General features: G+C 29.5%; 1 protein-coding gene across 1 annotated transcript; it reads right to left on the reverse strand.

Moving 5' to 3' along the window:
• Positions 1–7774: 7774 nt before the first annotated feature.
• On the reverse strand, positions 7775–12005 carry LOC145957517 (uncharacterized). The gene is made up of 4 exons (XM_083073790.1): positions 10322–12005; positions 9733–9793; positions 9064–9585; positions 7775–8286 (listed from the first exon to the last, which is right to left on the reverse strand). Exon 1 carries the CDS (start codon positions 11966–11968, stop codon positions 10334–10336), a length of 1635 nt encoding a protein of 544 aa, XP_082929916.1. The 5' UTR covers positions 11969–12005; the 3' UTR covers positions 7775–8286; positions 9064–9585; positions 9733–9793; positions 10322–10333.
• Positions 12006–14240: the final 2235 nt, after the last annotated feature.

Below are 14240 nucleotides of genomic sequence, written 5' to 3' on the forward strand. Positions count from 1 at the left end.
CATAAAAACTACCTTCTAATTGAACCCAAGTGTGTATCGAATTAAGGGGCAAGGTTGTGAACCATGTAAAAGCGTGCTTAGTCAACGAACTTGGAAAATAATTCATCTTTAAATATTCATTGTTCGCTAAATCCCCACATTCGAATAGATACCTAGTTATATGTTCGACTATAGACTCAGTTAACTCTCCCACAAATTTTGAAAAATTTGGGACGTTTTTTTCTCTAGGCAGTTCTACTTGAGTTACGTAATCTGGGAAGGCTGACACAAAATAAGGACGTTCATGTCGACCTACATCGAATCCATGCCTATTTAATATCCTCTCTACCATTTGATCTAAATTATCATTAGGATTCCTATTAGGTCGAATTACGTTCTGATGAAAAATTCCATTCCTGCCTAGATTTTCCATCTCATTCAGATTTGCACTCATGGCTCTCAAGGGTGGTCCATCTCCCAATTTATCTCCTATTTTGTTTATCAATTCATACAAAGGAGTCATTATATTATGCATTTGGGTTGACAACAAATTGACCATGTCATGATTACTATGGTCCATTTGTTATCGAAGAGCCATCATGGCTTGATTGCTAATACCAATAGGTACATAACTACCCTGTCGAATCAGGGAACCTTCCTGACTTGTTCCTACGTGTTGATATGGGCATTGCATAACAAAACCCAAACCATTTGGTCCAGGATTATATCCCTGTGAGGATATGTGCATTTGTGGATTTGGTCCTAGGTAGATTTCGACGTGTACAGGTTGAGTATTCCGCCAATTTGGTGGCATACCCCAGGGATATTCCCTAGTGACATTTGCTAGTTCATGAGTCACATTAGTTTGCCTAGCTGCATTTTCGAGTAACACAGGGGAAGATGCTGCCCCCTGGTCACATTAGTCACATTATCAGGATTGAGGTTTGCTTGTTCTACATCTACGTGATTATTATTGTTCGTGTTCGTTTCTCTCTGATTATTAGATGTAGACATGGTTCTTCCACTCCTAAGTCTCATGCAACATGCATACCTAAAACTAGTCCAATTATGTTTGTGATTTAAAAGTGTCCCACCGGGCGTGCCAATTTGTTTACGGTGAAATTTGTTTGTGGACTCTTTATATTCGAACTAGCACCAAAAATGATTTCAATTTAGGTATTTGATTTAAGGACAGAGAACGTAGGAGGAAAATTTAGTAGTTACTGGTTGCCAGATATTCGTTAATGATTACCAAAAAATAATGTTCATGCACGTAAATGCTTAAATAAACAGAATGAACAATAGATATATTTCTTATACAGATCATGGTTCACAATGTTCAAGCAATACAACATTATCAAAGTTTACGTAATTTAAAATTAAGTGATTACAAGAAGCAAGAAGACTAAGCTAATCCTAATCTATAAAGAAAAAAGAAAAGTGGTCAAGAAGCAACCATACCCAAAAATGATTCTATGCACGAAAGCCATATGCGCAGGCGGAGAGTGCTTGAGAGCTCTATTCAAGTATGAGTTTTTCCAACCCCCATAAAGATGCATAACTTTTGAATTTATAGAGCAAATCAAGAATGGTTAATTTCGTGCGTGTAAGCCATTATAGGATAACCACTCTCCACTATGCTCATTACGTGGCTCTAAATTGTAACTTCTCAATCGTTCTCCTACGTGTTCTGTTTTTCTCGATTTGGACCTTGATAACTGCCTTAGTGCGCCCGCGAGAACTCCAAATAACTTCCCTAATTTTCGAGTATATCATTGTTCAACTCGAAACGATTCTTTTCGATCTCGAACATCTGTCACTAGTAGATGCCAACTTCATCATATTTTTCGAGGAACTCCATGCACTATTTCGACTCGTGCTACTTTCGAGTAGGCCTAACAATATATATATATATATATATAATGCCCTGTTTTAGGTCCATTCAATAACACTTTTTAGTTCTAGATATAGTAGGAATTAGAAAAGGTGTATTTTTTTTAAGAAAAAAATAGAAAATCGTAGAATGCAGCAAATAAAAATAAAACACAGAAAAATGCATTGGATTCCTTAGTTTACTATTTCAGTATTAATCTTATTGTAGTTACCAATGGTGATTTAATTATACATTGAATTTCGATTCAACATTATAAGAAAGAAAGATTATATACAATAAAATATAAAAGTGTGTAAATAATTTATTTAATATATAATTATATATAATTTTAATATTAATTTTGAATGAGATTTAATAATATGTATTATATGTTACTATAGTTTATATTATGTATTGCATGTTACAATATACTAATATATATTGCATCTATAGTGTAAGTAAAAATAATTTTTAGTAAAATTTATTGTGTCACTATAGTATATATATATAAATATAAATATATATATATATATATATATATATATATAGACTTTTAGTGGCATTTAATATGATTTTTAGTGGCAATAAAAATTACTACAAAATTTTTTACTGGCATTTTCATATTAGCCATTGTATGCAGTGTCGCTAAAAGATTTAGCGGCAATTATTCTAAATACTGGTAAAAACTAATCGATGTGGAACTTGTAAGATGAAGGTTGTCTTCTACTTATATATATTTTTCATAAATTTTCTTATTTTTTAATTATCTTATCAATAGTCGATCCCCTCAATTTTAGGGACTATTAGGTTTGATAATAGTGATAATCTCATACCAACTTAGAATAGTAAGTTATAGATCTAACTCAACCTTACAAAATAAACTTGTAAGGTAAAAGTTATCATCCATTTATATACTCTTTAATTATTTTATTTCTAATCGATGTGGGACTAAAGTTTTTCTTAATAAATAATTGTCACTAATAATAAATTTTGGTGTAATGTAAATACATTTTTAATGGTAATTATATATTAGTCATTAATACTTTTATTAAATAATAAAATAAAGACAATTAATTTATTACCGTTAAATAATTATCGGTAATAATAAATTTTGTTGTAATGTTACTTGATAAGTTTTTATTACTTGTAAGTTTTTATTTGGCTAAAAACCTAATTTGGTCCCTTATAATAATTTTTTGTTTCAATTTAGTCTCATTTTTATTTTTGGTTTCAATTTGGTCCCAAACTAATTAATTGGTTTCAATTTAGTCCCTAATAAATTAATTGGTTTCAATGTGGTCCTTCCGTCAAAATTTCTTTAACGTCGTTAAATATTGAGGACGTGGGCGCCAGTTGGTGCTGACGTGGATTGATAATAGGCAGGCGGATGCCAACGTGGATTGGGACGTGGATGCGTTTTTATTTTGCTTCTTGTTTATGTTTTTGTGGATGGGTAGGTGTTCATTATTCTCATTTAAGGTTTCTTTGTCCGCCCCCAGTTCTTCTTCTTTTGTTATTGTTCTTCTTCTTGTTGTTGTTGTTCTTCTTCTTCTTCTTGTTGATAAATTAGTTTTTGTTGTCCCCATGTTGTCATTTGTAGGATTTGAAGTTAGGGTTTACTGTTGAAGAATGCAAACGTCTCGGATGTCTGCGAATTCACGCCCAATGAACTCCACGAATTCAAGTGGGTTTGAAAGTCATGGTAGTAGGTATTTTGTTCCCTATTGCTATTGCGGAGAGGTTGCTGTGTTGCGAACAGCAATGACATCTGCCAATGCTGGTAAAAGATTCTGGGGTTGTCCAAATTACAAGGTATGTAATGTAAATTAATTAAATTAATTTAGCCCTAATTGCTGATTTTGTGGTTTTGTTTATTTGGTTTTAAAAATTTGTAGTTTGGTGATGCTGAACAACAAGGATGCAACTTTTTCAAGTGGTCTTTAGAGGAATATGTGGATGAAAGGGATTTGTTGGTAACTAGGCAGAGGAGAAAGATGAACAATCTCTAGAGTTCTTTGAAGTCAATAAGATGGTGGATGAAGTTATTGATAATTGTTGTAATTTTTTTGTTGTTGTTGAATTTGGTTTTAATGTATGTAATTTGTAACAACTTGGTTCAATTTGGAAGGGTGTTTTATTTGATGTAGTGAAATATGGTGTTTTGTATTTAAAGACACCTTTTGGGATATTGTTGATGGTTATTTTTGTAATGTTGGTTTAATTGCAATGGAATTATCAAGAATTAGTAATGATAGTATTGTAGCATTGCTTGAAGTTTAAATTTAATGGTTTGTTTTTAAGAATAAACCATCAGTGCAGCAAGTATGAATGTCAAAGCATACCAAAATTTATAAACATACATATATTAAGGTCTAAGTTTTTAAAGACTTTAATACATATGGTATGAAATTTGAAGGAGTTAAATATATATGCTAAGAAAGTTCAAAGACTAAATAAGAGAAAATGATAACATAAATTGCTTGTGGTGAGGCAATACGATTCAGAGAAATTACTGGGGAGAAAAATCATCTGGATAACGCTGAAGGTGCCAATTATACATCCTATCAACCATATAATTATAGTGTTGTTGACGTTCATCCATCTCTTGTAGTCCTTTAAATTTAAGATTTTTTTTAATTTTTAAATTTAAAAATTAATTTTTTAATTTCTATAATTTCAAAAAATATATTATTTTAGTAAAAACATCACATTAAATTTATAATTGTTCCAATTTATCACTTTTAAATATATTATTGGTAACCTGAAAAATTAAAACAAATTTTTTAAAAATTATAAGAACTAAAAATAATAATTTTAAATTTAAAAGATAAAAAATAAATTTATCCTAAATTTAAGAGTTTATGATTTAGGGTTTATGATTTAAATCTAATAACAACTATGAGATCATAAAATTCCAGCAAAGTAAAAGGTTACAGAACTAGTAGTGGGATAGATTCGGTAGTATTATAGAGATAATATGTAAAATGTTATATATAAGCTTAATTTCATAGTGACTATAGTACATTTTAAAAAATAGTAAATTTTATTGTTGATTTAATACATTTTTAGTCCATGTAAATATATAATAATAAAAAATATTTCTTTTAGTTTCTTTTTATGAAAATCTATTATGTATGATTTTTTCATTAAAAAAGAAAGCTATTTATTTTTGTCTCTTTTAACATCTTCATATACAAGGAATTAAAGGGGAAAAAAATTAAAGACCAATAACAAGTATTAAATTATTTACAAGAAATATATATATATATATATATATATATATATATATATATATTATAGAAGAGAGATTTACTTACATCAAATTTTAATGATCTAAATATTAATTTAAAAGTTATTATAGGTCAAATCTATAAATTTAAAAAAAAATAAAAAAAATTATTTAGTACTTTATTTCATTAATTCAAATTAATAGATAGTTATACAAACATTTTATACATTGATCGGAAATAATGAAACGAAGTATCAAATAATTTTTAAATTTTTAAAAAATTTGTAGACTTGATTTATGTATTAAGAACTTTTAAATTAATAGTTAAATTGATAAAATTTGATATATAACATAAATTATTGAATGAAATAAATGTAGCAAAAGACTTACTTTTATTGATTTGAAATAATGAAACAAAGTATCAAATAATTTTCAAATTTTTTAAAACTTTGTAGACTTGATCTATCTATTAAGAATTTTTAAATTAACAGTTAAATCATTAAAACTTGATATACAACATAAAATATTGAACGAAATAAATCTAACAAAAGACTTACTTTTATAATAAGTGGATCCATCTTCTATATTATATCATTATTTTTCAATTTTAGGCGATATTTGTTGGTATATCAAATAACTCCAATATATTGAAAAACTAGTTCCTTAACACTTAGACCATTGTCTAGATAATATTACTGTATTTTTTTTCGTAAGAATTACAGTAACAAGTTTCAGATATAGAATAATAAACATGCTACCCTAAATCTCACCAACAATTATTGTGGAAACAAGTGTACCACCGCAATAAATCAACTAAACCAAGTAAACCCAAACTTGGGTGGAGGCAACAGTGGTTTGGTTGAGAAAGTCATTGTTGCCATGGGATTAAAATAAATGGGTGAGAGATAGAGACAAAGTTGGACATACATGTGGTGATGAAGTGTAATTGTGTGATAATAGGGTTAGTGGCACTGTGGGGGCAAGTCTGACGAAGTCATTAGAACAGGTGATGAATGAAAATTTGGAACACAATTTAAATGCAATTGAAGGCTAGCTAGGCACATAAAGGGTGGCCGGTGAAAAAGGGGTTTTTGGGGGTCATTTTCTATTCATTGAATAAAAGCACTTCACTATTTGAGATTTTTGGGGGCCCCTTTCAATGTTTTTGCAACTTTGGCAGTGCATTGTTGTTGATTCGTTGGACCAATTAAAGGGTGGCTTAATGTTGACTACAAAGACATGGTCTAGGTGGCTTGGACATGACTTAGGAAGGTGATAGGCCTGAGAATTATAGAGAGAAGTTTTGCCCGGCTTTAATAAGTATGTATGTAAATTTAGGTATATACACAAACAAACTTAATGCACCAAAAATATATATTAAAGATGAATTTAAAGAATTTTTTAATGTGAAAAATTTTACATCTAGCCTTCACCTTAGTTTTAGTTTTTTTTTTATATTATATTATTTATACAAAATATCTTTTAATTTTACTGATGACATTAAGATAACTCTCAAGAAAATCTCTTATTTCAATTATGTCTTTTCTATATATTTTAAATTTTGATAATTTGAATTATGTTGGTGAACTTATTTAAGGTAACAAAAAAAATTTTTTATAAACATTTAAATTATCATAATTTAAATCATATTGGTGAACTTATTTAAGTTATAAAAAAAAACAAAAACAAAAAAAACAACAACAACAACTTTATAAACATCTATTTTCTTCGTTGAACCCGCTACCTTGTGATTGAAAAATCAAATTCCCTTAAACTTTGATCCTGTAAATGTTCTTTTAAAGGAATTATTATAATTGACAATTAAAATGTTTAACTTTAAAATAATACCAAAAAAAAAGTAAAATGTGTTTTAAGTTCATCAATTTTGAGTCAAAATTAATTGTAGTTTATATACTTCAAAATGATGATTTGAGTCCTCATATTTTCGATAATCGGAGAATTTTGTCCCTATTTATAAAAATTAGGATACTAAAGTCAGGAGAAAATTCACCGGTCGTAAAAAGAAAAAAATGAGAATCAAAATTGTCTTTTTCAAAATACTGCTAAAACATATTTCACCCAAAATTATATTCATATTTATATAAAACCTAGTGTGCATAAGTTGATTTTACAATCAACTTATAAAATAAGCTCAATTCATTTTTTTTTCTATAAGTTCTTGTGGAAAAGTTTATTAAAATAGGACCATAATAATTTGACATGCACATTAATACCACTTTATTCTCTCCAACATCAATTTTCATCTAATTAAATATTATCAATATTTTAGCTTTTTGTATTTTAGTTGTGCAACATTACTATTTTTTCTTGAGTTAACGGTGTCTTTCGTTTCAATAAAATTGTCAACTTTTATTTTTCCTCTTGACTTTTAAAATCCTCACTTTTCCCCTCTGCATTTTGTAAATACCTAAAATTTTGTCCATTAGTCTAGTTTTGTTAAGTTGCCATACTATTACTTAATGATCTATCTAACAAGAGAGACGAAATATGTGTTCCATAACTAGGACACAAATAAGAAAGATCACCCAATAACAGGGTAAGTCTAAGGAACAAAAATATCAAAATTTAAGATTAACATTTATCAGGAATCACGAGATAATTATCTTAATCAGAACATAACATAAAGATTAAAGTAGTTGCTTTGAAACATACAACTAGGCGATCTCACATTTTTTGAAAAGCTTCCAATTTGAGTTGTTTTGTCACCAAATCAGCTACTTGATCTTTGGTTCCACAGTGCACAAGCTCAACTACACCATCTCGAGTTGATTTATAAAGACTATACAAGTTCTTTGAAATTGAACATCCATTTCAAGGGGAAATATGAATCAAAATCCTTACACATGGAGACCGATATTGTTTTGTTCGATAGGCGAAACAATCAAGAAGGTTTAAGTGAAGTCTAATTGTTATCCACTGGGGACAAATTTAAAAATGAAAACTTGGGAACTAACCGTGAGAAAATCATTTTGGTAAAATATGCCAATGAATCGTATGAGGTTAGACATAGAACTAGGCATTCACCAGTTCAGAATCCTCTTAAGTGATAGTCATAGTCAATATTGCTTTCAATGAATCAAATATCTTCATATCAAAATATTCTGGCCACTTGTACTTTGATGTGTCTCAACAATCTCTATAGCTTTTGCAGCAATACAAGATCTATCCAACTTTATGCAAGTAACTGTGAGCAACAATAAGCATATTTTACGTCAAAGCCTTGATTTTAAATTTGTATCTTGCAATGTTTACGTGAAGAAGCCAGCTATGCTACAAAAAGGGTTTCTGCACAAGCATGAAATAAACGGCTGGAGGGAAGGCAGGTCAGACCAATTGATAAGATACTGCTATGATCTGATAAATATCTAAAACTATTCTAGAATAGGCTACGGATTGATTATCTTTTCGGTCCATTCATTCCCAATCATTGGTACTATATAACCAGTACAGTGAGTCAATATGTGGCTTTCCACAAAATTCTGTAACAAAAAAGAATATAAAGTGTAGTAACAGAGGAATATAATAACAAAATGCAATAAAACAAAGAAATGCAGAAATTATATAGCTATTATCCTATTTGATACTCCTCATGATATTAGATACAGTCTTGCAATTTCATGGGCCGCTTAGTTTCTCTTTTGGGTCTGGACTCATAGGTTGTGTTGCTAACATCTACACTCGCGGAGGCATGACTTAAGTTGGCCAAGCATTATTATAATATATTAATTTGATACAATAGTGAATTCAATGTTTATTAAACCTACTACTGACTGTAATTCTAGAAATGAAGGCCTTTTCAACTGTATACTTGTATATACCACGGCTAGAAATAAGGGTTTGTGTATATGAAACCTAAGTGTATATACAACATTATTTATGCACTTCATTTTACAAATAAGTTATCTTCGGGCAACATTTAACAGTATAAAAAGAATGGCTCTCGAGTTAAAAAAAACTTTACCTTATTGGCAAGATAACTGTAGTTTAATGTAGAGGCAGCAAAACCAAAAGATTCCATCAGGTGACAGATTCTAGCAGCCATCTTTGCAAAAATTGAATATTTGACAACTGAATCCAGGCTGGAGCCACCCTGTCCCTACTTGAGAAATTTAACTTGAATGTTATGTCATCTACAATTCCAGAAGACTCATGCATGACCCTAGACCACGGGTTTTTTGAAAATGCAATCAGCACCTTTCATTGCCTAACAACAAAGGTAGCTTACACAAACCAGGAAAATAACAAAAACCAAAGAGCTAATAAGTCATAAGCACTCCCCATACAGAAGAACAGAGTGAAACACAGCCTTCTGGTTTCTGTCTAGATTGATATTTGCATGGCCACAACAAGCTTGTCTCCAACAAGTAGTTCAATCATAGCCCTTTCCTCCAAATTCACAAAGCCAGGTAGCTTAAAGCACAAATTGGCATGATGCATTCCATGGTAATTGAAATGAAAAATCACTTGCAAAATGGAAATTTTACTGAAATTCAATACAATCATTTTGATTGTTAGATGAAAAAAATCTACTGGTTATTGAATATATGCAAAATTTAACCATCAAATTTTCAATGTTAGGCTCCTGGCTTTTATTGACAAGAACAAACACTAGTGCTTTTTGCTAATTAACCTGTCCGCATCTACTATAGATATTGCCTTAGTGCAGCTGCTCCTTAGAATCCAACTATCTCCTGCATAAACAGAAATAAATTATTTACCCCACATTGTTAACATGGACAAATTAACTACCCTGTGAGGAATGTAATGGTAGTTCTATAAGATATTGTCAAAATAATAGAGTCTTTAGTTTTCATCCTATCAGTGGTAGAGTGTGGAAAAAAAATGAATTGGTCCTTTAAAAAGCTTTAACAATTTTGTTGAGAAAAATGTAAAACACAACAGAATGATAGAAAAATATCCTAGTAAAATAAGAGACGAAATTAAACTGACTGAAAAATTTCACCCTAAACCCAAGATGAAACACAGATTAGTCAGAATTGGATTGAAAATAATTAACATAATGACCATCAGTAGATTAAAGAAGCTGATTCATTGGAACACAATTGCATATATAAACAATTGAAAGTAGGTAAGGGATAGTAAATACGAATAAAGAGAATGAATGATTGACTACTTTTTGCTTTCAATGAGTTATAATGAATGATTGACTACTTTTTGCTTTCAATGAGTTATTTATTAGTAACAAGAAAGCATCTCACCGAGTTTAACTCTTACAATAAACCTCTAGCAATCATTTCTCGGAGCAGTTTCTCAGCCTTATCATTCTCGTCTTTTTCAAATAGAGCAGAAATAATTATTTCAAAAGTTATAGCATCAGGGATGCAACCTTTCTCTTCCATTTTTGACTGCAAGGCCAATGCTTCATCAAACAACCCCACTTTACAAAGTCCATTGATCATAGAATTATATGTCACGACATTCAGATTATGGCCTTTAATCAAAAGATACCGAAAAACTTCTTGTGCTTTCTCAAGTCTTCCACCTTTGCACAGTCCATCAATAAGTATTGTATATGTGTACTTATTTGGCTGAATTCTCCAACTAATCATTTTCTTGAATAATGCAATTGCTCTGTCTAGATGACCATTTTTGCATAAAGCATCCAACAAGGAACTGTAGGTAATTATATCGGCAGGTTGACCTCTATCATGCATCTCATCAACAAGATTCCAAACATCAGCTATCCTTCCCGATTTGCACAGACCATCAATAAGTGAACTATAAGTTACTGTATTAGGAATCATATTTTTGCGTTGCATGTCTTTAAAAAGATTGATGGCTTCATCTATCATTTTCTTCTTACATAATCCATCAATCATGATAGTATAGCTATAAACGTCAGGTGTCACTCCTATTTGGGACATAGAGTTGAATACATGCTTTGCTTTTTTCACTTCATTAACCATGAAGTATCCCTCTATTAATGTATCATAAGTAATAACATTAGGTTCCACACCTGCTTTTACCATCGAAGCTATCACAATTTTAGCTTCTTTTATCTTTCCTTCCTTACATGACGCATCAACCAATATGTTGAAGGTATAAATATCTGGGTTGCTGTTTTTTAATTTCATATCATTTAACAAAGCAATTGCTTCTTTGAAATGACCCATAATGCAAAAGCCATACATTAAACTATTGAAAGTGACAACATTAGGAGAAATCTTTTTGATAAGCATTTCAGAATACAAATTACAGGCATCAGCAACAAGTTTATTTTTGCATAAGCTGTCAATGAGTGTGTTATACATTACCACATTAGGTTTAATTGAATGCGCTTCAATCCTTCTGAGTAACTCTATGCCGGCCTTTGTTTCTCCTGATTTACAAAGACCATTGATCAAAGTCCCATAACTAACATGGTTCAACTGAAATCCTTGAGCTTTAACGCAATCATGAAAGTGCAGTGCTTTCCTAAGCTGACCACAAAGACAGAAGCCTTTGATGAGTGTATTGAAGGTAATTGCATTTGGCTTATATCCCATTTTGAGAATCTTGGCGAACACAGAAAAGGCAAAATTGATGTGACCGAGGTGGCAGAAGCAATTGATGAGGATGCTCAAAGTAACAAGGTCTGGTGTAATACCTTTGAATTCCAATTGTTTGAAAAGGGAAATAGCAGTTGGGTAATGGTTCATCTTGACAAGGGATCCCAAAATGTGGCCAAAATGGAAGATGGGTGGGGAAGGATGCATATGGAGCATGCGATTGAATGAGGCAACGGCATCGTCGTGATTGAGAGATTGAGAGTGGAAGGTTGCATTTGCATAAAAAGGAAGAAACTTTGGAAACCTAAACCTTAATACTGACAAAGACATTGGAGGAAGCCAGGCATTTAAGGTCATCGGATCAGTCAACGGCGGCCCTCAACTCGACCTGAGAAAACTGCAGCGGTTAGGCAAGGCTTTGCAGTGAACTCCTACACAAACCCTAAGAGCTATTTAACAATGATATTTTTATTCAACAACTTTTTAAGAAAAAAAAATATATATATATATATATCGGAGGAAGCCAGGAAGGGTATGCAGTGAACTCCTACACAAACTGTAAGAGCTATTTAAAAATCATATTTTTATTCAACAACAACTTCTATGAAAGAAAAAATAGCCGCTAATTTATGAATACAGAACAATGATATTTTTATTCAACAACAACTTTTCAAGAAAGAAAAAATAGTCGCTAATTTATGAATGAAATTTGAGAATAAAAAAAAGAAGGAATTGTTGTGTTGGGTCACTATGTCAAAATATGGATAAAGAATAAAGAAGTAATTAAAATTAATTTTATTTTTTATTTTATTTTTAAGATTTTATTTTTCAAAATATTTATTTTTCAAATTTAAATAAATTTAATCCTTATTTATCAATTATTAATTTTTATTTTGAAACACATTTTGTATTCGACTTGAAACATAAAATTTGCCTAATTAAACTTATATAAAAGTTATTGAATTTAACTCTTGAATTTAACTCATGTCGGAACTAAAAATAAAATGTCAACCAATAATTATTAAAAGTAGTAATTTATTTTTATAAAAATCGATCTCCTGAAATAGAGTTATATACTTATTTATTAAAAAAAAATATAAAAAAAAGTCAAAAACATATGTAACATAACATGCGAAAATGAGTCTAAATACCATAAAATAATATGATATTAATTTTTAAAGTTTTTTAATGGCACATTTAATTCATTTTTACACAATTTTTACTGTATAATGCTTGAGTTTTATATTTTTCGCGTAAGTGAATTTATGAAATAATATTTATATTTTAAATTAATAAAAAAATATTTTAATAAAATTAAAATTATTCTAATTTAAAAAATTAAATTCGAAATATTTCAATTTTATTAAAATAAATTATATGATTAAAGAAAAAAATTGATGACATCATAAATTTAACCTTTTTGGGTAAAATAAGAAATATTGTAAACGGATAATATTCATTTAAATAATTTAAGTTAGTTAATTAAAATAATATATTACAATAACTAATCAATTAATTTTATTAGAATTTATTCCATGAAATAATTAAATAATAACAACTTAAACTATAAAATAAGTATAACATAAAGTTATAATTATATATTAATCTGCGATATTCGGTAATGGGCACATATATTTTTAAGAAATTGAAATTAATGAAAAATATTTTATTAAGTTATATAATAAAATAATTGTGAAATATTTAGGTTAAATTATATTATTGATTTATTTATTTTTGTTATTTTAACTTTATTTTAAAATATAAATATTTAATCTCTTATTTTTAAAATTACGAAATTTTTGACTTATTTCTAATTTAATTTTTTTTATCGTTAAATTTTAATATTATTTAATCATTTGTCAGTACTTAAGTAACATGATATTTAATGATGTGATATATGTGAATAAAAATTAAAAAATAACATATAAATTTTTTATATTTTTCTATGAATGCTTGATATTTATTTTATTAATAAAAATGTTATTTACATATTTTTTTAATTTTTAATTTTTAAATGTCATGTTACTAAATGATATCACTTAAATATAAGTAAACATTAAAATTTAACGATTAGTAAATATCAATTTAACAAAAAGAACAAAATCTCATACTAATATTTCTATTTATGAATCAAAGAAGTTGTCAAATTTATAGAAAATATGATTATAATTTAAAAAATTTGACCAAAAATTGTGAGACCTCTTCCTTTCCTTTTTCCGTTTCACCCTCCCACCTTTACTCTTTTTCATTCTCACTCACTCTCAACTCTTAGCTCTCACTCTCTCTCTTTTTCTTCCTTTGTGGTGGCTATGGGGAGTTTAGGTGCTGACTAGTGGTGTCGGAGCTAGTTGTGGGCGTGGATCGGAGCTAGTTGTGGGCGTGGATCTTCTCTTCTTCTTCGTCTCTCTTTTCCCCGATCAAGCTCGTTTTTATCTTCTCCTCCGTTTCTTCTTCCTAGAGCTCAGAACCCTTGCACCGAGGTAAGGAAAGTTAGGTTTTGTTGTTTTTGGGGTGAGAATGAGTTTTAGAAACTCATTAGCTACTTGTTGATGGATGATATTTGGCTAAAATTGAAGGAAAATAAATTTTTGGGTTTTCGGGGTTCGGTGAAATTTGGGATTTTACTTAT

Source organism: Cajanus cajan, chromosome 1 (genome assembly GCF_000230855.2).
Source record: "Cajanus cajan strain Asha chromosome 1, NIPB_CcT2T_4, whole genome shotgun sequence".
Taxonomy (NCBI): Eukaryota; Viridiplantae; Streptophyta; class Magnoliopsida; order Fabales; family Fabaceae; genus Cajanus; species Cajanus cajan.

Coding starts and splice junctions, on each gene's coding strand:
- LOC145957517 (XM_083073790.1), bottom strand. CDS start 11,968: ATGACCTTAAATGCCTGGCTTCCTCCAATGTCTTTGTCAGTATTAAGG.